General features: G+C 38.6%; 2 protein-coding genes across 9 annotated transcripts in view; both read right to left on the reverse strand.

Annotated features, from left to right (window-relative positions):
- The window catches only part of SLC4A4 (solute carrier family 4 member 4), a 491,091-nt gene that overhangs the window by 302,368 nt on the left and 161,956 nt on the right, over positions 1-26,767 (reverse strand). For 5 of the 8 annotated variants that reach the window (XM_058434021.1, XM_032150489.2, XM_058434009.1 and 2 more), the window contains 2 exons: positions 22,375-22,448; positions 3,000-3,179 (listed from right to left, as the gene is read on the reverse strand). In XM_058434021.1, the coding sequence (XP_058290004.1) occupies positions 3,000-3,179; positions 22,375-22,447 (253 nt within the window). In that variant the 5' untranslated portion in view covers position 22,448. Of the gene's footprint in view, positions 1-2,999; positions 3,180-22,374; positions 22,449-22,798; positions 22,971-26,767 lie in introns of those variants that run through there. The other 3 variants (XM_032150468.2, XM_032150517.2, XM_032150478.2) reach the window with 2 other exon arrangements.
- The window catches only part of MOB1B (MOB kinase activator 1B), a 376,190-nt gene that overhangs the window by 44,127 nt on the left and 305,296 nt on the right, over positions 1-26,767 (reverse strand). The gene's annotated exons all lie outside the window — the stretch shown is intronic.

Below are 26,767 nucleotides of genomic sequence, written 5' to 3' on the forward strand. Positions count from 1 at the left end.
GAATAATGAAGGGGAATCTGCACTAGAGAGAGTAGTAAGGAAAGGACTCTCTGAAGAGGTAAAATTTAAAAGCCAGAACATACAGGAACAGAAAAACTAACCAGGACAAGAATGCGCTGACCATTTCAGGAAGACAAGTTTGCATGAGCAAAGGCCCTGAGGCAGAAAAGGTTTTAGCACCAAGGAACTCCAATATCAATGTATCTGGAGTAAAGTGAGCAAGGAGAGAATGGCACATCACAGGACTAGAAAGACACTGGGCCATGATGCCCAATTGAGGTTTTATTCTTAGAACAATGGGAAGTTTTCAGCAGAGGAAGGACATGATCCCATTTACACTTTATGATGATCAATGGTGCCTCTCTATGAAGAAATGCTTAAAAAGCAGAGACTGCTGCAGTGTCTATGTAAGAGGTGATGATTCCCTGGACAAAAATGTAACCGCAAAACTGAAAAGGAACAGACAAATTCAGATCTATTTTAAATGTTGAACCAACAGAAATCATTGAAGGATTGCATATGAGGGTGAGAGCAAGGAAAGAATCAAAGATGACTCCCATCAAGTTACTATTTATATATAGGTTTTTTGGTTTTTGTTTTTCTCAGAAGTATAAGCATCACATCATGCGCTGCCAGACACATGTGGGAATCTTGTCTATGGGACATGATATGTCTATGGACATAAGCAACTCAAACACCATAGGTCACAGATCAACAGAAACTGTTATGTGGCTGTTCCTGAGAGACAATAATAGTATAGTAGGCAAGTATTTCATTAAGTCAGTTTTCCCACAACAATTTTGTCATCATGTTGGTGCCAGAGCCCTGTGGCTTCCCCCAGAATCATGGAGTTAAATGTCTTTCTATATCTAGGTGCAAAAACTCTGACTTTTAAACAGAACTGTACCAAATAATTAACTACCAATCCATCAAAGCAGCTGAGGATACACAGCAATTTCTAAGAGAATCTTCATGTCAAATTGGATAACTCATATCAAATATGCCAAAGGCATATTAGTGTATAACATTGATCAGCAGGAACAAAACTATAAAATGCATATTTATAAATAATTTTTTTATGATCACTGAACAATTTAGTCCTTAACAACTGTCTCTCCATAGGATCCCTTCAGAAAGCCAGTATACAACATAATGCAGTGTTCCCCCAGGAAGAAACCTCTGATGGGAAAGAGGATGGATTGCCTTGTTTATTTTACATGCTGTATTCAAACTGGTCCCCAAATGCCACAGAATGCAACAGTATTCTATGGTTGATACACATGCAGTCTCAGCATCTTCCTGATCTGTTCATTCCTTATGACCTATCTAAGTGCTGCTGGCACTGTTTCCATTGCCCTTCTCAAAAGCTGATATATAATTTTAATCTCAAAATTCCTGGGCCCATTTGTCTAGGTGAGCACCTCTTTACTTTTTAACATTTATAGTGATGATGCACTCTTGTTCTAATCTGAAGAATGAAAGACAAGTTATAAAAGACACAGAGAGAGAGAGAGAGAAAGAGAGAGAGAGAAAGGGTAGACAATCACAGGCACGATGGACAGAACACTTGACACTGGCTCAGGCCTTGACAGAGGGATACAGAGTAAATCGAGATAAACGGTAGTCATTTATTTGGAAAAGAATGTTATCTTTTGTTCCTCCAGACTATTAACTGTGCCATGTTTATGTGCATTTTAAGGCCTTTTCTCAAAACAGACTCCACTACCTTAATCGATATATAAAGGATCCCTTTCAGACAGACTTTCCCCCAGTACTTCAGTAAAAAGTACATAACTTGAGTCTCCTGCCTTCTGGTCCTTCTAAGTCTTAAATTTATTTCAATGCTTTTAATTTAGATTTCGTGATCCATCACAAGCTCTCCTCCAAGCTTCTGTCTTTAATTCGATGGTCCACCTGTATTGCTCCTCTTAGCACCGCACTTCTCTAGCTTCCTAAGCCACCTGCTCAGTTCCAACGATGAGACTATAAAAAATTCACATCACTATGCCTCACGCCCTCTTTAATTTAACTCTGTAAATTCACTTTTCAACACCCTTGAGCTGTTCACTCCAATTTGGCCTGTCATCACCTGCAATGACTGAACCCGATCTTTATCTGTGCCATCCATAATGCATTTTATTGCAGGGTCCATATTTCTGCAACTGTAGCAAAGACATGAAGAATGTACAGAGCTCTGCCAACATGAAAAGCTGTCACTGTGTAACTCCTGTTGGGGAATCTTCCAAAATTGGCATGTGTTTCTACTGCACATATTCATTCTCAGTTCAGCCACAATATTTGGCCCATGTAGCCAAATATTCTCCACATTAAAGAAACAAAAAGCAACATAAACATACATCTAAACACACAGCCTATCCTATCACTTGAATCCAAGGGTGTTCTTTGACCTCCTGCTATTCTGCTCTTAGTAACACTTTTATCCAGTGTATGACATCTAATACATTCAACATCTTAACAACTGTGTCACTCTACAGACCTCTCTTACAGGATGATTTTCCACAATTCCTATTTAAATCACTGACGTGGCTCATAACCTGGTTAAATGTCACCTGTAATGCTGACATTTGGTAAGATATGTAAGTATATAGACATACACTCTCATCTTCACCTACTGTCTCAGTAGGACCTATTTCTAAGCATAAACAATGCAAAAAATTCTTTAAGAGTCTTCCAGTTACTGTTTATTGCTGTAGTTAAATACCATCTGCAATACTACCCTATTACGCATAAAAATGTAGAATACACAGCTATGCCTAAACTTTGTCAGGCCTTTTCTGATCAACTCAGAATCTTACCAGATGACCTCCTAGATTAACCTGCCAGTACAAGCAAAGCATCTCCACAGACACTATCCTTTAGAAGAGACCATCTCAGGATTACAGTGTCCCTCCCCTTTAGCCACAAGATTCAAAAAGGTGTCCTTCTCAAAGATGTAGGAGTGAGGCAGAGAGAGGCACCAATGCTCACAGAGTACTCACTGAGAGGTTTTAGGATGCTGCTGCTGGATTCATCAGCATTTTCAATATCTGATTTGTCAGAGTAGTTCTCAGAGATTCTCTCCTTTTCCTTCTTTTCTTTGTGCCCTGTCTTTCTCTTGTGACGTCTCCTTCTCCTGTAACTCTTCGGCACATGGACTCCGATGTAAATGGTATGGTGGCCTAAGGAAGGTACACAAATCACCAGTCAGTTCAAACCACATTCTCTACTGCAGATAAACTGCACAAGATACACAGATCAGAAGAAGATGTCTAGAAATTCAACATTACCATTCTATATTTGACAAACTCTAGAAAAACAAAATTTCCTCCCAATTTTCAATTAGCTTCAGTATAATTCAAGCTAGTGGTTGACACTAGGACTCTGTGAGAGTGTACTCTAATTCTGTCCAGATAGACTACTTTTGTTTAGGAAAACCAAGGAACATCAAACTGGAAATCAGAATCCTTCATGTTTGTCATACTCTGCCATCAATTAGCTGTCTGACCTTAAGCATGTATCTCTTAACCACTCTGGGCCTCTCATCATTTCTAGGAGAGACTTAAACTGGGTAATCCCTAGAGGGCCCTCCAGTTTCAGCCTTACATGAGTCTATGATTATACCGGGTAGGGTTAGTGCCTGCTGGAAAAGGAGCTTCTGGCACTGCAAAAATAAAGATTTAACTCAAAGTTCAAAAAGTCATTTTGTTGGGGGTAAGGCTTTACATTAAAACTTTTTTTTTTAACCTAATCAGCAAAATAGAGACTTAGAACTGGGACAAACTGAGAAAAATAAGACATACTTGGAGAAAAGATTTTAGAAATACTCAAACATTCACACTAGGAAACAGCTAAAATGAATGTCAGCTACAGTGCCATTCTCATTTTTCTTTTTTCGTTTCCAAAAGTTTCTAAAAACTGGTTGTTGCAATGATAAAAATAAACCGAGCCCAGCAAAAATTGCCTTGAAGAGAAGGGCATGAGGAAAAAAGATTGTGAAATGCTTTCAGCTCTCTAGATGGAAGGAGCTGCAAAACTGACAAGTGGTATTATTTTTACAAAATCTAATAAGACAAAAAAGAAAGAAACTCAAAGTTCCACATCATTTTTTAAATTGAAAAACTTCTACTTTCACTTTAAATACAGCATAACTTCTGTATTTTAGGAACCACCATTTCAGAAATAATGTGAACATTTTTTTCTGAACTGCAAGTTAGATTAGATTTTCTCATCTACGGGTTTTATTTCCCATTTCTGGAATTATTCCTTGATGACAACTTTGCAATGCAACAGCCAATATCAGGTACCCACATGCAAATACATGTACATACAGTATGTATGATACAAACTGTCATGAACTACTTTCCACAATAACCTACGGGGTATATCTAAAAACACTGTAATTGGCAGGGTTGTTTCCTTCAATTGGCAGGCTTAAAAGAATTATATGCTCCTTCAGGAAAGATATTCCAGCTAAGCAACGCAGAACCTAAGTGAATGGGTTAGTATTCAAAAGAAGATATCAGATGCTTGAATGAAGTTGGAGGCATCTTTACATAAAGCAGGACCTCCTTCCCAACACACACGCAGCAACTCAGCTACTACAAAACACAGTGAAATTCTCCCCACAGAATGTGTGCCAGTGAGAAATGTATCATGTCTAACCATTTGCAAGCAAATGGTTCTCATGGGAAAGCTATATTATACTAGGAAGTAGGAAATGTCTCAGAAACAATGTGAATTAAGAAACAGTGTCAATTGTTTCCTGTGCTCCAGTTACTGAGGGAGTCCTGAAGTTTTATCTCAAGTCTCAACAATGTAAGTGAACAAAGCCAACCAATTGCTTCAATAAATCAAACACGAAATGCTTGGTTGTTTTCAAGAAAACACACACAAATTAAGAGGTTGAAAAATTTTTTTAAACCTGTCACATTAAATATTTTCTATTCACCTTATTAAATACGGCGATTAAGCAAAAAATGGTAATTAAGCTACATTGCCATATTGATGTTATATAGAAAGATTTTTTAAATTATATTTACCCAAATCTGCATAGTACATTTGATCAAATCATTTAATAGACAGTCTATATGGGTGAATAAGATGCTAAGGTAAGATTACTGGCTAGGAAGTGTCATCGTTGTCAATCTAATGAAAGAGTTAGGCCAGTTCAGAGAGTGAGCCATCAAACCCTGGAGAGAAATGCACTTGACTTTTTGGAACCTACTTGAGTTGTCATTATCACATAAGTGGTGTCATTTTGTTCGCATCGTGATGATAGGCATCCTCTCGCAACAGATTTGGTCTATCCCCATTTCCTCCAACTCCTCCTCCTTGGTTTTCCCTGTGCACTTCCACACAGGTATGGGAGCTTTCAGAATTGACACTGCACTGTGTCATGACAGTGCACTGTGTCATGGTGCCCAGAGGCCAAGCAGAAATGTGGTTCCTCTCAAGACATGCCAAATTTTAGGCATTTTAAAATCAGCTTTACTGGGGTGTAATTTATAAACAATAAAATCCACTCATTTTAATGATACAGTCAATGATTTTAGTATATTTACAGAGTTGTGCAACGATCGTCATAATCCAATTTTAGAACATTTCCACCAATCCAAAAAGATCCCTCATGTCCATTTGCAGTCACTCTCTGTTCCCACTCGTGTCTAATGCAACCACTCTTTTTTTTTTTTTTTTTTTTTTTTTGAGACGGAGTCTCGCTCTGTCACCCAGGCTGGAGTGCAGTGGCGCGATCTCGGCTCACTGCAAGCTCCGCCTCCCGGGTTCACGCCATTCTCCTGCCTCAGCCTCTCCAAGTAGCTGGGACTACAGGCACCCGCCACCACACTTGGCTAATTTTTTGTATTTTTTTTAGTAGAGACGGGGTTTCACCGTGGTTTCAATCTCCTGACCTCGTGATCCACCCGCCTCGGCCTCCCAAAGTGCTGGGATTACAAGCGTGAGCCACCATGCCCGGCCTGCAACCACTCTTGACCATTTTTTAAAACTCTTAGTGATGGCCTCTGCAAAGCTATCATTCTCTGGTACTCATATGGCAATGAACTTTTTGTAGACATCCTTACAGCACAATAAAATACAATATTCCCTGGATGAGGAAGATATTGCCTTCCAACAACTGCCAGAGGAAATCATGCCACTGGACTGAGCAATTCAAAACTTAAAGCATCCTCCTCCTCTCACACATGATTGGTAACTAAATTTTCCTTTTCTGTCTTGTGTTCAGGTAGAGGACAAGGAACATGGTTCCATGGTTAAGCAAACCTTGAGGGCCTCAGTGGCAGTGCTTGCTGCTCCATCAGTCACTTCTCAACATCTCTCACTTCAGCTTCCTTGCCTATAAGAAGACAGCAAGATAGCCTTGCTTTGGTGGATGGAGTAATATAGACATGCTGTCTCAAAGGGACAATCAAATACTTAACAACCTATATGTGCCAAGTAACCAAAATACCGAAAGTAAAATGAGCTGCAATGGAAGCTTTCTCACTGCCCCCACAGAATACTTGTCATCATGATCAATAGAAGCATCACTACTGTTGAAAATATGCTATGATTGATGAGAATATCACATGTGGATCTCAGTATTTATTTTCATTAAAATCTCTTTACCTGTTTAAGGGATATGTCATGAAGACTGATGACTATTTTTAAAATTATAAACTCATAAAATGACTGCAAGCTCTTAGGGGAGTCACAAAGCTGAGGGTATAGTATTGTTTTCCCTGTAATATGAAAAGGAGAAACTTGACAGACAAGCTTTCCAACCCAGCAAGGGACTACAAAACAGTAAGACCATTAAAGAATCAGGGATAGTTAACCTGCTTCTTATACAGAACTTTTTAGGCTAAAAAAAAAAAAAAAAAAAAAATTCTCCGCTAGAAAACTCAGGAAATACTGCTTCCAAAGATAATGTAAAAAGGAGGAGTGGAAAAAATGTTAAGAGCTATAATGTATGAGGAAGAAGTGATTGTTTTAAATGTTATCAAAATAAATGTTACATTCTTGCTACTGAAACTTCATGAAGTAAAACTACTGGAATCTACATTTGACAGTGTTCATTTAGGTGTGCTGTCAAAGAGCATTCAGTCCTTGATTTGGCAGTGGCTTCAGTATCATGTGTTCAAATAAATACCCTGCATGCCTTTCTCTGACAGATGGTGCAAGTTCCCAACAAACTCTAAATATCTTGGGAATATCTCCCAATCCTTTCCACAGCCAGTACTACTGGAAAGAAAACATGGCTTTCCTGGGTATCTCTGAATGTCAGAAATGATCACTGCGTGATTTCTTGTTTCTTCCCATCCTTACATGCTCCACCCCAGTTGCAAGTAGGAAGTACTATGATGTTAACTCATCCAATTATCCCAATTCCTGAAATATTTCTAACCTAACTTCATACTTCTCATAGTTGCTATAACGTTTTCTGGCAAACAGAAAACTTACACTTAGTAACTCTGGAGCCATTCAAACTAAGGCGGCTTTCACAAATATACATTTTGCTACCAAGGATGATTTAACACTTTGAAGTATGAAAACCTTCAAGCCAGAAAAGGGTTTTAGATCAGCCAAACTACAAATTCTATAGCTGAGTGGATGGTTAACAACATATGCCTCTATATGTAAGATAGATCTATTAGCTCCTTCCTGGGAAACATGTTGCTGTGTTTACTGTACATACAGATGATAGCAACTATTTAGTGAATGCTTACAAGCATGCCAGGCACTGCGAGGTGTTTTATATCTACCTTCTCATGCAATCCTGCTCCTATCCCCATTGCACAGGTGCAAAAACCAGTTTGAGGAAGCCAAGGACATTATAACCAGTTAACTTTTTATGAAGTGTTCTCTTCATAAAACCCCATAGGAGAAATATGTCTCTGTTCTCAGTATCAAGACTAGTAGAGTGCTTCGTCACTCCTTTGATGGTGTGTTCTGTAAAACATACTAATTTATATCATAAATTTAATAACTTATTATGTTGCCTTCCTCATTGACTGCTAAAAAGAGAATAGACAAATTTTAGGCAAACCCATAGTGAATATATAGAGTTTCATGATGTGCATTTTATACACTAACCTCACTCTTCCAACTTTTCAACAGTCACTTTCCCTTCACCCTAAACCTTTTTGGAATAAGGTAGTATATAATTTTTTAACCTGATATGTCAGTACTGTACTCTATCTAAAGGATCACCAAAGGACAGGTAAAATCTTTATCCAGAAGTCTACCTTTCCCCACCTCCCACCATCCATCCCCTACCTCCAGCCTCTTACATACATCTCTAATTAAACACTGAGGGATGTTCCAGATTTGATTTATAGCCACTCTTACTCTTTCAGCTGAATTTCTGTTCTCTCAAGTTCAAAGCAAAGATTCTACAACATGCAGTATTTTATATACTTCTTTCAGAACTATCAGCAATATTCCCAAAATATGAGTTAAATACTGCCTTCCCTGGCTTATCTAACATAACCTGGTCTTCTGCCAAGATGCCCAAGACATGTTGTAGCTATTGCCAAGAAGAATGTAGGTAGAACAAAATTAAGAGATTTATTTTTTTTTATTAAGAAAAATGTAGAAGAGGCAGAGACCCTGGATAAGTGACAGATTATAAAAAGATGCTGCAAAGACTTTACTTGTTGGACCAAAAAAAAATCTCAGTTAAAAGTATATGCATAAGAAAAATTAAACCAAACTATAGTATCAAGTCCAGGCACAGTGGACACTGTGTGGCTGACACTTTTATTTAATAAGAAATGGACAAGTATGTATAATCCTAAACGCTTTAATAAAATACAAGTAATTTTTTTTTTTTTGAGACAGAGTTTCACTCTGTTTCCCAGGCTGGAGTGCAGTAGCACGATCTCGGCTCACTGCAACCTCTGCCTCCCCAGTTCAAGTGATTCTCCTGCCTCAGCCTCCTGAGTATTACAGGCATGTGCCATCACGCCCAATTAATTTTTTTTTGTATTTTTAGTAGAGGTGGGGTTTCACCATGTTGGCCAGGCTGGTTTCGAACTCCTGACCTCAAGTGATCCACCCACCTCGGCCTCCCAAAGTGCTAGGATTACAGGCACGAGCCACCACGCTCAGCCAAAATACAAGTAATTTGTTAGCTTATTATTCTCAAACCCATAAGAGTGTCCATAAGCAGCTCTAATAAGATACAAGCAAAGTAACACTGCTAATTTACTGGTATAAATACCAGCTCACGAAAAGAAAACCCCCTTCAAAAAGCACAGTGTAATTCTGCAGTTACCAGGGGGTAAACCAGCCCTTTACGAAATTTTGCATGAGGGTCCAGACTCAGAACAAGGGATGATTTCTATTTTTATATATTGGATAAGGGCAATTTTTTACATAAAAAATAATATATGTGTTTATTAATAGATAATTACATATTACATATGTAATTTATGTACAGATAATTTTGAATACTGATGAGTAATTTATTTTAATTTTAATGCTACCAATTACACAGGACCATGCATGCAAGCAAATGGCAAATGTGATGAAAAACAGGGAAATACTTTTCTTCCCACTGAACTGCACGGGAATTTTTTATACTGAAAGCCTCCTAGAAATCCTCAAGGCAACCTGAGGTTCCCCAAGCAAGACTGATAAGAAATCTTAGCTTGTTACTTGAGGTTCACTGAGCACAGCACTATTAATATTTAATATTTGATGATGATAATAAGTGATAATCTCTAGGCAAGAACTAAGAGCTACAGAATAAAAGGTCTCAAAGGAGACACAAGCTTATGATTGTTAGCTAGACTCCTGTCCTTTAGCTCAGCAAACGTATGCATCTGTCTTCCAAGAGCTCATTTTTAACAAAACAGTTCTATTAATTATAGACTTAGATGAAGGTGAGCTAAGACCACACACTGAAGTTAAGCTTCCTTTGAAGTTTCCATTATTAATGGCTGATAATAAAGGCAAAAACTGACTGGCACTCTATAAAGTCTGAATTAGTGAATATGTTTATAGAAATACAACTTTATTATGTTCAGTGATCATCAATTATTTGAAAAGATCTTAGCTAGAAAAACAAGAATTTCCCCCTAAAGTTACTTCAGGAATCTACCTTAAGGAATTAACAGAATTAGAAATCAGGTTACCCTATGTAAACTGCAGTTCCTGAAGAGCTTTTCAATCTTCAAAGTTGATTCTCCAAAATAATGTTAACTTTGCTCTAGCAAAACCTTTAAATCCATATCTATAGATAACAAAACATATCTATATCTATGTAATTGTATCTATATAATTGTATCTATATAGATATAAATTTACCTATACAAATATCTATATATCTATCTCTATATAATCTTTATAGAGAGATTATATATAAATATATGTTTATTTAATGCACAATCTGAATTAAACATAGTCTCCCACTGTGTCTGGTACACAAAGGTGCTCTGTAAATGTTGATCCTATTTCTCCCTTCCCTTCTCAAAGGAGAAAAAACACAGCACAGTTTTTTCTCATTCCCACCCACCTCCAGCCCTGATAATAACTAACTTGTGAACACTCTTTGTTCTCCAGAACATTCACCTAGAGGAGGGCAAAAGAGTCAACCTCAGACCTATTCTTAACTTGTCCCTTAATCGGCAGTTTTAGCCATCCTACAGAGTTGAGCTCTTCAACAAAGGCAGCACCTTCCATAACCTCAATCTTCCCTAACTCTGTCCAGAAGCAAGGGCTTGGCAATCTCCACCCTGATTTGGGCAAAGTTTCCCCCAGAGCTTTTAATGGCTCACTGCCAATCCGCAGGAAACAGGTCTGTAAGTCCTTTTACTTGCTCCGACGAGACAGAGTAGAGCCAAAAGGCCTAGGAAGGCCAGCACTAGGCAGAACACTGCCCAGAGTGAAAAGGAGCCACCCAACGGGAAGACATGAACCCTCCACTTATCCCGACACCCAGAACCACCCCACACGAGCTGCTGCATTGTAATATGCAGTACACATGCCGTCAGACAAAATCCACCTGTGAGCCAAACACAGAACTGACAGTTTCCATCATTTCTCTTTGGTCACCATTTGCACAACTGAATGGGAAGTAGGGTTGGAAGATAAAAAAAAAATAGCTAATTCAGCGGTCATTGATAACTGGATTTGCAATTGCGCCAGAGAGGCAGCTTAGAGAGACACATAAACGCACACATTCACACTCTCATTCCAACCACATTGTCCATCTCTGACTCTGTTATGGCTTCTCTTTTTGCAGTGGCCTAAGCCCTGGCTGGGCAATAGGATGAAGAGTCCTTGGTTGCTACAGACAGGTAATCTGCAATATAGTCAACACACTCATGGCTAATCACGTATCAACTATTTAATATAATATATAAATATCCAATATAATTTTAATATATGTTAATCTATTATCATAATTATATATCACATATGCAAATATTACATATGGTTATATATCTTGTATTAGTAGATGAACATCTTTTTAAATATTATATATTATATAAAATATTGATGTAAATATTTAATATATTAAATATTAATTTATATTTGTTATAAAATATAAAGTTCACATTATTCCCTTCCCTCATATACACATATGTAGGTAAATGAGATGTAGATAATACCATAGGGCTATAACAATCACCCAGAACTAGGAAAAGTGCTATGACAGACTTCTGTTAACCTAGAATCCCAGAATCTTCAGTACTGTGGTTTTCCACATGCACCCAGGAAAAAGAGGGACGACATTCATTGACACAGCAGCACATAATCACACTTTTAAAGTGGCCTAAAAATCACTTTAACTGGTTCAGCCTCTTCATTTACCAATGATCTAACTAAAGTCAAATAGGCAGTTAATGAAGTATAGAGGCTAGGACTCCTAGTGTCCCTGGATATATAAGCCTTCCTTTCCCATTTTTCCACTATCATGGTACCAGTCCTCCACCCATCCCTCCCATCCTCCACTGTCTGGAAAACACAGCCAAAAGAATAATAACGATTAATCCTTTCAAGTTAGTAATTATTAAGAAGGGAAAAATGGGCTCAGGATTCTCTGGAAATGTTTGTCTTAGAGATGTATAATAACAAATTGAAATCCACAACCCTTAGTTCCATAAACTGCTCCAAAACATGACAATGTTCTAGCTGGGACATCTGTCTTCCCACTTACTACTAGGGGTCACTCAAATGCTGAGGCCAGTCTTGTGTCTTCTTTCCCTCTCACCTCTATGTAAGCTCTGTCAACGCCTTTTATTCCTTTCAGTTCTTTCCACTTCCTGTTCTTCCAGGTGCTTCTCCTAGTTCTCATCCATCTCCCTACCTAAATTCCTTTTCCTCTGCAGAGGAAATCAACCTCAAGCACACTCTTTTGGGATGAGCACAGCCTTGGGAAAGTCAGCACTCTTTTGGGATGAGCACAGCCTTGGGAAAGTCAGAACACCTGGATCCTTGTCCCAGTTATTCCAACTCCTACCAATGTTACCTTGAGCAAATCATTTAACTTCTTCATGGTTCCTCTAGCCATCTGTAAGCTGAGAATGTTGAACTAAATTTTCTCTAAGATCCTTTCTAGTTCTAAAACATCTATAATAATTCTAAATATTTTAATTAGTTAAGTGAAGTGGAGCACATAGAGGGAAAGGCTAAAAGTTTTCTAGCATCACCTCAAAGTCTCTTCCTAACTTCTCAGAATGATAGTTTTCTCTTGGGCACTCTTATTCCCAACTAACCATGACACCGACATTGTTAACAAAAGTTACCAATCACCTTCTTTTTGCCAAATCCAGTAGCTACTATTTAATCCTCCTCATCTTACCGGACTTCAAGGCAGCATTCAGCACTGTCAATCGCTAGCTCCTTATTAAAAGCCCTCTTCTCGGCCTCAGAGGCTTCACCCTCTTCCCAGTTTTCCTCCTACTTCTATGACTGCACTTTGTTAATCTCCAAATTTTGGCACTTGCAGAGCCCAATCGAGTCCTCTTCTCACTCCATTCTTTGACCCTGGGCAGTATCATCCATTCCTATGGCTTTAAATGTTAGCTATATGCCTAGGACTCCCAGATTCATATCTCCATCCTGTCCTTCCTTCTTAGTTCCTGCTTGTATAGTCAACTACTGGCTTCAGAGTTCTACTTCGATATCTCACAGGTGCTTCAAATTCAATATATACAAAAGGCTAAACTCCTATCATCCCCCACCACTCTTCCTCCACTGTTCCCCATCTTACAAAATGGTACATGATCCCCCAAATTGCTCATAGCAGAAATCCAGAAGCAGTCATCCCCAGCCATACATCCACCCATCAATTCAACACACTTGTCTCCATCTTTTTTGTCCCCACTCTTGTCCAACCCAAAATCATCCCTCAGTTGGATCTTGGCAACAGCCCCCACACTTCTGTCTTTGCCCTCTTGGGACACTGTCTCCATCCAGCAGCCAAAGGAATCTTTTCTAAAATACAAATTTGGTCTTATCACTTCCTTGCTTAAAACCTTTCTGCAATGTTTCCTTAGTGCACACTCAATAAAATGCTAATATTTAGCATAACATAAAAGACCTTGAGTTATCTGGGTCCTATCCACCTCAGAACTCTCTCCCTGTTCACATGGTCCAGCTACTGTAGCCTTATTTCTGTTTCTCAAATGGGCCTACCTCTTTCTCACCTCTGGACCTTCACACATGCCTGCTGGAATGCTTCCCTGATTCTTCACCTAGCAAATTCCTTTTCCTCTTTTAGGTCTCAATTTAATGTTATTCCGTAGGAGATATATTCCCTGGCCTTCCAAGTAAACTCACCTATGTGAGTTTACACCTATGTATGTGATACATCTCTAAAATTGTATGTGATACATCTCTAAAATTGTATGTGATACATCTCTAAAATGTATGTGATACATCTCTAAAATTACCATATCAACTAAACTTGTGTCCTTACCTAATGGCTGGTTTATTTGACTAAATAATAATCATGGTCCTAGTTACAATGTTATCACATTCAATGACACACATAAGCCTGGAAAAGCAACATATTAGAGGTCACACCTACAACTGTTCTTACCATTTTGATAGGCTTAAAGAAAAAAAAAAAGCACGGTCCATCGGTTACTTAAATTTAGTAAGAAGAGTTAACATAAGTACTAATCAACTGATCTGTTGATTACCAGACATCAGTATTAGCTTTAGTCTGACAGTGTTCTGCAGTCACAGCAACCACTGGTGAGAAAGTGTTGCATATAAAGATAAATTACATGCAACGATTACCTGCAAAGGAGATAATATCTTAAATTTATGGGGTTAATCCTGGGAGATTTCCAATTGCTTTACTTATATTCCTAGCAAAACTAGGAGATGAGAGGTGCAAATTCTATCTCCTTGTACAAAAAACTGAGATTCAGAAATTAAGTAACTTCTTAATGGCTTACTGGAAGTATCAAGGTATTTTTCAGGTATTATCCAAAAATTCTTGGAGCATTTCTAGTAGGTGGCTAAGAAGATGGGTTACTCACTGCACTTTGCATGAAGGAACCATAACCACATGAAAATGATTTGCCTTGTATTATCCAGAAAGGCAGTGGCAGACCAGGAACAGAAAAAGGTCCTGAGACTACTGGTCCACCACCATGTTCTCTAAACCATAGAACAGATGGAATAAAAGCGAGTAAAAACTTGAATAATCAGATACTAATTTAATTTACCAAACACACGTATCCATTAGATTCAGTCATGGGCTTTCATTCTACCTTGAAGACATTTTCTTTATTTTTCAGTAGGAATCAAATATCCTGTTGAAAATTTAATAATCAATTGGGGGTTGGGTAGTGATTTAACCCATCTATAACAATGTAATTCCATTCCTCTAAAGCTGATATACTGGCCAATATTACTAAAATTTAAAACCTCTTTTTATTCCCGGAAGTTTTTGGCCTGGTAAAAGTTACTGAGCATTCCACCATGAAAATAGTCAATAAAATAATATTTCATGAGGTCTAAGCAGAGTCTGTTCTTCCAAAAATCAACAGAGTATGAAGAAAGGTACACACATTGGATATAGCCCTTTGGATAGCTGCCTTCTAATTCTAACTCTATGGAAAGGCAGAAACAATTTAGCAGATTTGAAAACTTTTTAGCTATTCAGAGAAATGAATTATTTAAGTCATCTATACTGCTGATTCAGTGGATGTCACTCACCACCCTCACTACCTTCACCTTTCATCCCACCTGGCAATCAGCAGATCCAGGGATGAATGCTGGAACCTCCCGTGAACCTATGCCATTGCAGGCTCTCATCTCAGTCACCTAAATGCAATCAGCCAAAAGACTAAAATAAAATAAAACAAAATAAAATAAAATCTCACCAGCAAGCTCATGACAGCAACAAGAAAGCCTCAACTGATCTTTATTATATTTTTATTTTACTCACTCTCATCAGGCCCAATTCTCAGTTCTCCCAATGATTTCTAATGTTGTGGTGATAAAAAAGGGGAAATATTCAGTTCAGGTTAGAATATATAGTAGTATTTCTACACTGTTGCATAATCTCATTTAATTGGCACCTAAATTACATAATGGCCAGTAGGAAGCAGAATTATTCTAGTCTATGTGGCAGACAAGGAGAAATGCATTTCTATATGCATGTTTAAATACATATACACATACTAGACTCTTGAATCCTCCTCACTGGCAGAAAAACACTACATTCTTGAAGCCGTTTTCCAAATGAAGCAACATTGCAGGCTTTATTATACAATGGACAAGCATTTGTATTTTACCCAGTATACAATTATGGTTAATATCCCTCTTCTTGGAAAAAAAGACAATTTAACAAATTAAGGATAATGTGCATCAGAGCAGTCTAACTGTGAAAATTAGATTTCATACCCAGAGCTTAAAGGATGAGAATGAGTTCAAAGGGAAACAGAGAGTAAGCCTTGGGAAGTTTCACTGGATCATTCTGGCTTTAGTTTTCCAATATAAGAAGCAGTAGGTAAGCATGGTTAGGAAGGCAAAGGCTAGATGTAGGGAGAAATGAATTAAGCAAGTAAACAATATTTACGCCAGTAACAATTTATAGAAAAGATTATAATAACCAAAGAAAATTATTGGTGAGGCTGTATCCATCAGAAAGAAAAACAACAGACAGTGGTGGAGTATAAAGCACTCTTGTTCCTAATGCCAGGTACAGCAGCAATTGCTGTTGGAAGTTCTTAAGAGTTCTAAGGTGAATGACATGCTCCATTGTTCCCATTTTACGAAGAGAAAAAATCCATAATCTAAACTATAAGTTGCTTCCTTCACCTGTGCAATGATTTGGCGATAGAGCAAGTTTTAAATTTTTATTCTCAAACTGATACTTAGTCCCTCTGCTTTGACAACACATGAATAAAATAAACAATAGAGACTCCCCAAAATAAATATCAAACAACATGTCTCACCAATATGACCAGACAAAAAGCTTCTAAAAAGAAGCTCAATCTATAGACAAAACTGCTATAAGTGTACTATTTAAGAATTTCTGGATCTTTGCCAAACACAACGCAAGTACCAAGTGCAATTTGCTATGGCTTATTGCCATCAAAGAACACCAACACCTAGGATAGGAAATGGCTTCAAGAGGGCTTTGGCCGATACTATACTACCAGGGAATTCTCTACAGTTGGAAAATTCTCAAATTCTCGGAAGAAATGTCTGATTCTAGTTTCAAAAACACATGGAACTATCATCAGCCTTCCTCGAAGTGAAAGAAATCTATATATAAATATTTAACTTCCCTGACACAGCAAGAGGTGTCAGGCAGCTACAGAGCTAAGTGCTGCATACTTGAGGACCTCTGGCCAGCGTTCAGCTGAGGCCATGAGGAGAAAGGAGCAGGGAGTTGGGAAAGGTCTGTATGGGCTCAACCTGTTCTGGGAAACCTATGTTACTATTCAAGTACCAACTTTTAAAAACCTCACTGTATTTCTTTTAAAGCGGGCCAATGTGTGGATACATTGTTTCCTTTTAAGAAGGCTTTTCCTTTAGCAGTATTTGCCCAAGAGTTTCCTCTGTACACACTGTTTTCTGAGCAATCAGAGTGAACAGCAGAGAAGAGGTCAGCAAAATGCAACCGGACACTTATATCCAGTGCTCAGAATAGCCCCAGTCCCAACTTGGCCCCTCCCTTCCCATCCGATAGGTTTTCATTCACTCCTTCTCAGAAATTACGTTTTATACCATTGTAATTATTAAAAAATGTCTACCAGGCCCCACTTTTTTTAGAAAAAAAATACTACCTTCTCCAGTACACATGAGTAGATCATCATCATATCCTCTAGCAAGAAATAGGTTTAAGTCATGATTTCATGTCTGTAAAATGTTGAGGTCTTGACTTCCAAAAAGACAAAAGCCACCATTTCATCATTTTAGTCTCTCTCTTCAAAAAACATAGTAGGGCCGGGCGCGGTGGCTCACGCTTGTAATCCCAGCACTTTGGGAGGCCGAGGCGGGCGGATCACGAGGTCAGGAGATCGAGACCACGGTGAAACCCCGTCTCTACTAAAAAATACAAAAAATTAGCCGGGCGTGGTGGCGGGCACCTGTAGTCCCAGCTACTCGGAGAGGCTGAGGCAGGAGAATGGCGTGAACCCGGGAGGCGGAGCTTGCAGTGAGCCGAGATTGCGCCACTGCACTCCAGCCTGGGCGACAGAGCGAGACTCCGTCTCAAAAAAAAAAAAAAAAAAACATAGTAGGAGAATGAAAAAGTTTGATAAAGCAGAGGTGTTTAGGACCTTCTTTTTCTTATCAGTATAAATATGTAAATGATATAAGTATGTCAATGATCTTTGCAAAATCAAAGAGGAGTAATACCAAGGATAAGATGAGAGGCTACATCATTTCATTAGAATAAGAGTACTAAGATAATAAAACTTTTTTCTTTTTCTTTTCTCTTTTCTTTTTTTGAGGCAAGGTATCACTCTGTCACCCGGGCTGGAGTGCAGTGGCACAATCACAGTTCACTGTAGCCTTGATCTCCTGGGCTCAAACGATTCTCCCACCTCAACCTCCCGAGTAGCTGGGACTATAGGCATGCACCACCACACCCAGCTATTTTTTTTTTTTTTTATTTCTCTGTAGACATGGGGTTTCGCCATGGGGTTTCGCCATGTTTTCTGGGATGTTCTTGAATTCCTGCCCTCAAGTGATCCTCCCACCTTGGCCTCCCAAAGTGCTAGGATTATAGGAATGACCACCACGTCAGGCCTTGAGAACCAAATTTCTAACAAAAAAATTTAAAAAATATGTAAGAGGATTATACAAAGTGATTCTACATATGCTTTATTTAGTTTATGTTATACATTTATTTATTCATTCTTTCTTTTAACAAATAATTAGTGACTATCTACCCTGTCCCAGACCCTGACATACATTCTTTACTTTTCCTGAAAGCACTCCTCCTGTAAACTCCATGCATTTTCAACAACACTCCCTCTTAATGTCCATCAGTAGACATGCGAATTTGTAGAATTATTCTTCCATTGGGACAGATGGGTGCATACTTCCCACTGCATTAAGTTTTGAATGGAAGACGAAAACCAGCACAATACAGCATAATAGCTCTAGGAGAGTACTGACCAAGCCTCAAAAATGGAGACACATTTCAACCAATACTGTGTTACTGCATTTTATAGTTTCTGAGTTGTTGGTTGAACTTGATGTCAAGAAGAGGCCCCTCCTCAAGAAGTCAGAGTTGCCAAGGTCTGCTGGGAGTTACCTAGCCTTGCAGAGCCAAAGCCTTATCTCAAAGGATAAGGTGGAGTTTGCTCTTTTCCCCTATTGCAAAATATGAAACTATTAAGTAATCTGTTTATATCATACAGATCCAAAATCCTGGCTGGCTTTTTTAAGAATAAAACATCCATAGGATTTTCCTCTGTTTTTGGAAAAAGCTACCTGGGACTGACTCTTCCTATCTCAGTCTTCATTCACGCTATGTAATCAGCAATTTCCCCCGTCCATGTTTGAAACGAAAAGCGAGTTGTTGTTCCTCGTGGTCAACACTTCTGGATCATTCTGGTAATGTTAATTTGTCATCTACAGACCAATTCTGTGGAAGCGTGGAAGGGCCTGGGTGGGAGCTGGGGCATTTTGATAAAGAAATAAATATGAGTATCTGAAATACTGACATTTTAAAATGAGTTTATCCACAGTAACCACTCTCCTCCTAAAAATGTTAACTTTACAAAATCACGCATAGCACAAGGTAACCGGTGGAAGAGTGGATTTAAAGGCTTCTATTTATTTTAAAGATTAAAATTGGCACTTGGTTTCATTTTGAAAGAGTATCTCTTTAAGCCATTAACACATGAAGAAAATTATGTGACAATGAGGTTTAGGCCTTTAAATATATGCCACATAGATAAATTCATTATTTAAACAGATGACTCCTCTTCTGACTCACTCTATGCTTAGTGAGTTTTGCAGTTGACGGTTTTCTATTAAGTTTTTAGAATGTGGATTAAGTGTCATGCCACCCACTGAGAGTAAAGTTGAACAAGGTGAACTGAGGGTGTGGTTTGAAGTCTCTCTCCTCAGAACCACAGCATTCGAAGGAACTAAGAGAGAATATCTAGCTCTTCTTGCCTTCAGGTTGAGCTGAATCCAATCACCCCAAATTAGGGGACCCTAAGCATTTTTAAAGCATGAATATTTCAAAGTAACAAGAACTATCAGACCTTAGTTACTTTAATAATCACTTATTGGGAGTACATCTTATTTATGCAGATAACGGTAAAAAACAAAGTTTTATTTTAAGTTAACTTTGCCAAGACTGTTTACGAACATTGTAAACTTCTATGTTTATCCTAGAAGCAAGAGAAATAACTACTTTCATAAAAGGAAATGTAAATAATAATATAAAGTGTTCCAGCTCCTTGCCTTTTGAATTCTGACCCTTAAAACTGAGGCATTCACTTCTGCCATAAATGTGCCAGGAAGCTACTTTAGAACAGAGGTAACAGTTTGCTTTTCTTCAAATACACTCTTCTCTATGCAATTAAAAATATGAGATGGACTCATATCCTTGGGAAAAAACATTCCCCTCAAAATGTGAATACTTCTTAGAGGTCTGTTTCTTCATTCTCAATCACTGGAACCATGGATGTGCCAAAAAACCCCTGTCCATTTCAACTATTTTATACTATCACCTAGAGCTACTATAAAAATCTAAGACCTTCCACCCACACCAGTAAAGCAAGGTGAAAAAGGGGGAGGGTCAATTGGGAGAACACCAAATTAAAAATGAAAAATTTTGTTCATTTCTCATGAACAATTACTATAATTTCAAAGCTAGTACTGTAAGACAGTCAGCACTGTTGAAAGTTACCCACAAAATAATCCATAAGCAATCTTCTTATGGGGCTCAGGACTCAGCAACAGGCAACTATCTGAGCATGTCTTGGAAGAAATGTAGTCAGCTCAGGTGCCAATCAACGTGAAAGACAGTCACTAAAATAGAGGTCTCATAAAAACAGGAAAATACACAAATCCATTTGGGAGGTTTAATCATCACAAAACCGACACATTTCTTGAATTTTACAGATGTTTCTACCACCTTTGGTTGTATTTCTGTTTCTTCATAAAGAATCCTGGCTACAGATTTGTGTGCTATTCATTTATGTTGTCGTCTCAATTTTGTGCTTGAAAATCAAGGGAAATACTTCAGGAAATGCACTTCTTAGTCAAAGCCTTAAGAAACAGTATACAATATCCTATTGCAGTAGAGTACTGCCAATCCTACAGACCTTACAAACTCAAGAAGTGATTTACATCTCTTGTAAACCTAGCTAGAACATTATTCTCAAAGGAAAACATACGCACACAGTATATGTCACTCCCAAGCTTTTTCTGCTTCAATTGTCTTAAAACTATAGGCTATTTGCTCAAAGCTACATTATTTCTTATATTCATATGCTATATCTCCTCTTTGCTTGTATCTCCTCTTTGCTGGTATCTCCTCTTTGACACTGGGACAGTGACGGAGTCACTAAAATCATGATTTAACATCATGGGTTCCAAGAATCTTAAGACAAAAGTTTTACTATTTTGCTTTCACCAGCTTGACATTTTCCCACAGCATGTTGTAAAAATGCAAGGAACCCATAAAACAATATGAAAGAAAATACTGTAGTTTCCGTTTTCCTAAGAAACTTAGGCATCAAATTCTTATTAGTCAGTCTCAAGAGCATAAATGCGGGAAGTTGAGGTGGGGGTGGAGGCGCCAATCCTCTAACACCACATGGGCAGAAGAAACTTACTAAAGAAAATGAGAAACAACATGATAGCCACACTATTCAAACTGTTCCAAGTGGCACAGGAGCATCACTTGCCCAGTACCTGGTGTTCAGTCTGCTTGAAGAATCACTCCAGAACATACAATACTGACTCTCTTTTTCCCAAGCCCACCACCTTCTGGTGCAAGTTTGGGGCTGGCACTAAATGCTTACCACATGGCACCGGTCAGGTCAGAATCTCCAAAACACAAATGAATTGTCTCTCAGGTGACTTTACAGGGTGGAATTGATCACGATTCACCTGCAAGGTTCATTTAACTTTGAATATTGCCTATAACCCTGATTTTTAAAAATCTCATTATAAATATTAATAATAACATATATCTGTGATGCCTCCATATAATTATTTTAATAAATATAAATTCAGCTTTGCCTTCTATCAAATAAATAGCATTATTCCCACATTATTGATAAGTCAGGAGACAGGAAAAGGGAATACCCTCTGAAAGTATTATAGCACCAGATAAAACATGACTCTTCTTTAGTTTTTAACAGGCACTAGGAAACAACAGCAAAAGAGATCCTTGAAGTTTTTTAAATAAAAAATGCTTGTCCATCTTTTCCTAACTGACAGTCATCCATGATTATCACTCTTAACATCTTCAGCTTAAACCCATTTTTCCTGCAACAATGGTATCATTATCCTTCTGTAATATCTATATCTTTATACTACAAGCTACAAGAAAGAATATTAAAGATGCTGCTGAATATATTTATATAAATCGAGCAGCTTTCTTGAATTAGTCATTGGAAGGTGGTTAGTATTATCTGGTAAAATGTTATTTTTGATGAAGAGGCACAGCTAACATAGGCACTTACTTTAAAATAAGACTTTTTTTAAACCAGGCAAGACCCATATTGAATCACATTTTGATGGTCCAGTGAAGTTCTTAAAATTACTTTCTGTGTTGAAGCAAAATGTAGAGATTGATGAAATTCTATAGAAAAGGTTTGGTGTTTCATTTTAAAAATGTAAGATATATGAAATGCATGAATGTTATTATCTATAGAGACATATGTATGTCAACAGACACTTTCCCAGACCCATAAAGCTCACCTTCTACTTCTTCTTCATCACACACATGCTTGAGGAAGGAAGCCCCTCTGTCCAGGACAGCTTCATCCTCCATCCTATAGTAATAAAAAAGAAAAAAAGAATGCTCAGACTTCTCCTGGAGCGAGCCACTTGGAGCAGCCCAGCTTCTGGGCAGGTTAACCTGCAAGCTGTTGTTCATGTTAGCAGGGCAGAGTCACTCTTCTTCTGGTGTCTGCTACTGCTTCACGCAGCTCCTCTCATCTGGTGCTCGAGAATATGCCGGTCCCACATAGCTTCAGTTCTAACCTTGAGAGGGCACCCACATAGACAGGTAAGAGTAAATAATCCCAATCCTGTAGGCAGGACGTTGGGGGCTCTCTCCTTTAGGGTTTTAAAATTCTTTTTAAAAAGGATGAAAGCAAAAAAAAAAAAAAAAAAAAAATACCAAGAGAGGAAGTTTGGTGTGTCTGGAGTGCTCGTGATGATCGTTTGTGGAAATCCAGCTTCAGTGCTTAGCTCTTTAAACACCCACTGCATAAAATGTATACCCTCACACACACACACATGCACACCCACCCACACGCAGAGAGCGACAGGGAGGTAGGCTAGTGCACAGTGGGAGCCTAGCTTCCAGCCAGCCTCTTAATACCAGCACAGCCCAGTATTCTCTGTTGAGTGGCAAGCTTTGAGTCACATGTTGGCCTTACGGAAATCTGACATCTGAGGATTATCCAGCAACCCGGCTTCGACAATACACACAGATACATGCCACCCATTCATTCATTTTCCACATTCTTATCACACATCTTTCTCTATGTATATCTGCCCCGTTAACTCTTCCCTGAAGGGCACAAAGTTCTTCATTTTGTAACCACATTATGCTGTCCTCCTGTCTCCTTACATAATAGGATCTACTCTGCAATTTCATATGCTAAATAAGACCTCAGAATCCATCCAAGGAATGACAGCGTTTTTAGGGCCTCCCGATGCCAAACATGCTTCTAGTTTATAGAATGAGTTAAGGTTTATTTCCATATTCTGCAGCTCCTTTTCATTGCATTAACTTTGATATACAGAATTCCATGAGGTCTATTTATAGTGAAAGCAGAAAGAAACCCTGAATTGCTCAAATGCTGCTTGTGTAGTACCAGTCTAGAAACAAAGAACTTTCTCTGGGGACAGCTGCTCTATGTCATACCGTACATGAGCCCTGCCAGAGAACCAAATGTTCATTCTGTATTCTATTCATCCAATTATATGCTCAGGCATTGAATATTGTAGGTCTGTTTTCCATATTGTCTGTATAACTTATTCTTGTGCTTCAGATATTTGTTATAATCTATGTGGATGTGCATTGAATTCATATTTTTGTCCTTACTATTTTAGAAGCATATCTATCTCACAAAGCAACCATCACAACATAAAAAGTGAGAAATTTGGTGTCAGGTAGCCCCCGGTTTAAGAAATCTAGCTCTACCACTTAACAGGTGTGCTACCTGGAGCAAAGTTTTTAGCTTTTTTAAGCCTCAGTTTTTCCATCTATAAAACTGGGGTAATAATATCAACCTTGCATTGACTCAACACAATAATATCAACCTTGCATTGATGGCTTTGAGATTCAAATTAGGTAACATACCTAAAAGCACACAGTGCAGGACTTAGCACATACTACATGTTTAATTACTGTAAATTTCCTTCCTTTCTGTTTCCTTCCTTTTCACCCTGACCAATCAATGGTGGACAATAGCATTAAGAAACTCATCACCTCTGGACACTTGCAAGATTTCTTCTTTCAATAATATTGGCCTTGTATATAATAGTCCATCCTGATATACATCATTTTCCTTCTCTATATTCAAACTAAAAATAGAAAGCTGAATGCAAGCAGGATATGGCTTGGCCATCAAGATTCCAGTGGAAAATAAAATTCCTTGAAGATTTGAGGCTGGGTGTGGTGGCTCACACCTGTAATCCTGGCACCTGTAATCCCTCAGGAGGCCAAGGCAGGCAGATCACTTGAGGTCAGGAGTTAAGAGACCAGCCTGACTAACATGGTGAAACCCCGTCTCCACTAAAAATATAAAAATTAGCAGGCACGGTGGCACATGCCTGTAATCCCAGCTACTCGGGAGGCTGAGGCAAGAGAATAACTTGAACCCAGGAAGCAGAGGTTGCAGTGAGCCATGCCACTGCACTCCAGCCTGGGAGAAAGAGTGAGACTCTATCTCAAAAAAAAAAAAAAAAAAAAAAAAGCTTAAGAAGTCAAGTCATTTACCAACTTCCCTAAGCCCCTGGTTCCCATGAAGATTAAATGATATAGTATATTCACTGGTTCAGCAAATATTTATTTAGTGCCTGCTATGTTCCTCATACTCTTCAGAGAGAGGGAAATACATCTGTGAATCAGAGAGATAAAGTTCCCAAGAATTAATAGTGAATAGATGAACAAGGTAATCTCAGATAGCATTAAGTGCTTTGTGGAAAATAAAATGAGGCAGGGACTGCTTGGCACAGGGTGGTTCACATGAGGCTTCTGGATGACAACTGAGCAGAGACAAAAATGACAGGAAGGAATCAGCACTGTGAATATTTGCAGGCAATGTGTTCCAAGCAAAGGGAACAGCAAGTGCAAAGGCTCTAAGATGAAGACAAGTATAGGATGAAACTCGAACAGGAACAGAAACAAAGTTAGTACGGCTGCACAGGGCCAGAAGGTCAACTTTAGAGATGACACTGATTGGGCCACGAAACCAGTGAAAGGAGTCAGAATTGTAGGGGTTATGGGAGCCACTGAAGAGTCTAAAATGGAGAGTGACTTGAACTGTTTTCCATTTTTAAAAGATTACCCTGGCTGCTATGTGAACAATGGACAGTAAGGGGACAAGAGAAATTAAGAAATTATCGAAGGAGCCAGGGGAAGGCTATGGGAGAAACAAGTTGCTGGGGAACAAATCGAGTTCTATTTAGCCACTTTAAGAATAAGATGCTTATTACACATGAAAAATGAGCCATCGGGCATACAAGTAGATGTCTGAGTCTGGAGCTCAGAGGCTCAGGATTAGAGATAAAAATTAGGAAATCAATGAATAAAGCTGGTACCTGAAGCTATTACTGGACGAGATCATCCAGGAAGAAAATGTAAAAATCAAGGAGTGGACCTAAGACCAAGTGCTGAGGCATGCCAACATTTATAAGCAGAGCAGAGGAACAAAAACAGTCAATGAGGTAAGAATCCAGGCAACAGTGATGTCAAGAAAGTGACAAAAGGAGGAGAGTACTGCTACAGAGTGGCTGAGAAAGATGGAAAGAGATGTAAAAAGCACTTTGGTCATGACCACCAATGTCTTCTAATTGCCAAATATAATTTTTACATACCACACACAGTAGCAGACACAGAGGAGGCACTCAGTAGTTCTCTTTTCTCTTTCCTGCATTCATTCATTCAGTAAATATTTACTGGATACTACTACTATGTTGCAGGCACAAGCCAAGGCACTAGAGTTACAGTGAGCAAGACAGACAAGGTGCCTAATGCAATCACATCCACCTTCTCAGCAATCCAGGCAAATAAGTTCAAAAGGCAAGAATCCATCCATTATACATTTGTAGACATAGATAAGGATGACAGTTTAATGAGGAAATTTTCTTAAAAGACCTCCGAAGCACAACAAAATCCTGAAGCCCTGTGCTACTGCACGTACATTAACGGTGCCAGCTCCCCTTTAGAAAAAAAAGTGGTTTAGCTCACATTAACCCTTTCCAGTCCTATCAGAACTAACCCTTTCCAACCTATAGAATCCAACACAATTTCATGTGGAACATCATTTCTGCACTCCACCATTAATCAAACTGGTCCTAAAGTCTTTTGTTGCCTTTTTTTTCAAATTTCCTAACTAAAATGTTTAGCCTTGTGCCTAAGCCATTCCCAAAATTGCATGCAACAACAAAAGAAGTAAAAGGAGAAAAGCTGACACAGTGGCTCAGCCTGTAATCCCAATGCTTTGGGAGGCTGAGTGGGAGGATTGCTTGAGGCCAGGAGTTCCAGACCAGTCTGGGCAACATAGCAAGACCCATCTCTGAAATTTTTTTCCAAATTAGCTATGTGCAGTGGTGTGCACCTGTAGTCCCAGCTACTTGGGAAGCTGAGGTGGGAGGACTGCTTGAGCCCAGAAGTTCAAGGCTTCAGTGAGCTATGATTAGGGCACTGCATTCCAGCCTGAGTAATGCAGTGAATTCCCATCTCTAAAAGGAAAAAGAAAATCAGAAATAAAGAGAAAATGAAAACCAGCAACAACTGGAGGGGATAGTAGAAAAGTTCAGAAAAACCCTCTTCCTAGGCTGAGAAAAGCATCCAGCCTAACTGAGGCACTGTCACTATGTTCCATCTGAGTTAGAGAGAGAGAATAATGATTGG

The sequence above is a fragment of the Hylobates moloch genome, unplaced genomic scaffold (genome assembly GCF_009828535.3).
Source record: "Hylobates moloch isolate HMO894 unplaced genomic scaffold, HMol_V3 SCAFFOLD_2, whole genome shotgun sequence".
NCBI lineage: Eukaryota > Metazoa > Chordata > Mammalia > Primates > Hylobatidae > Hylobates > Hylobates moloch.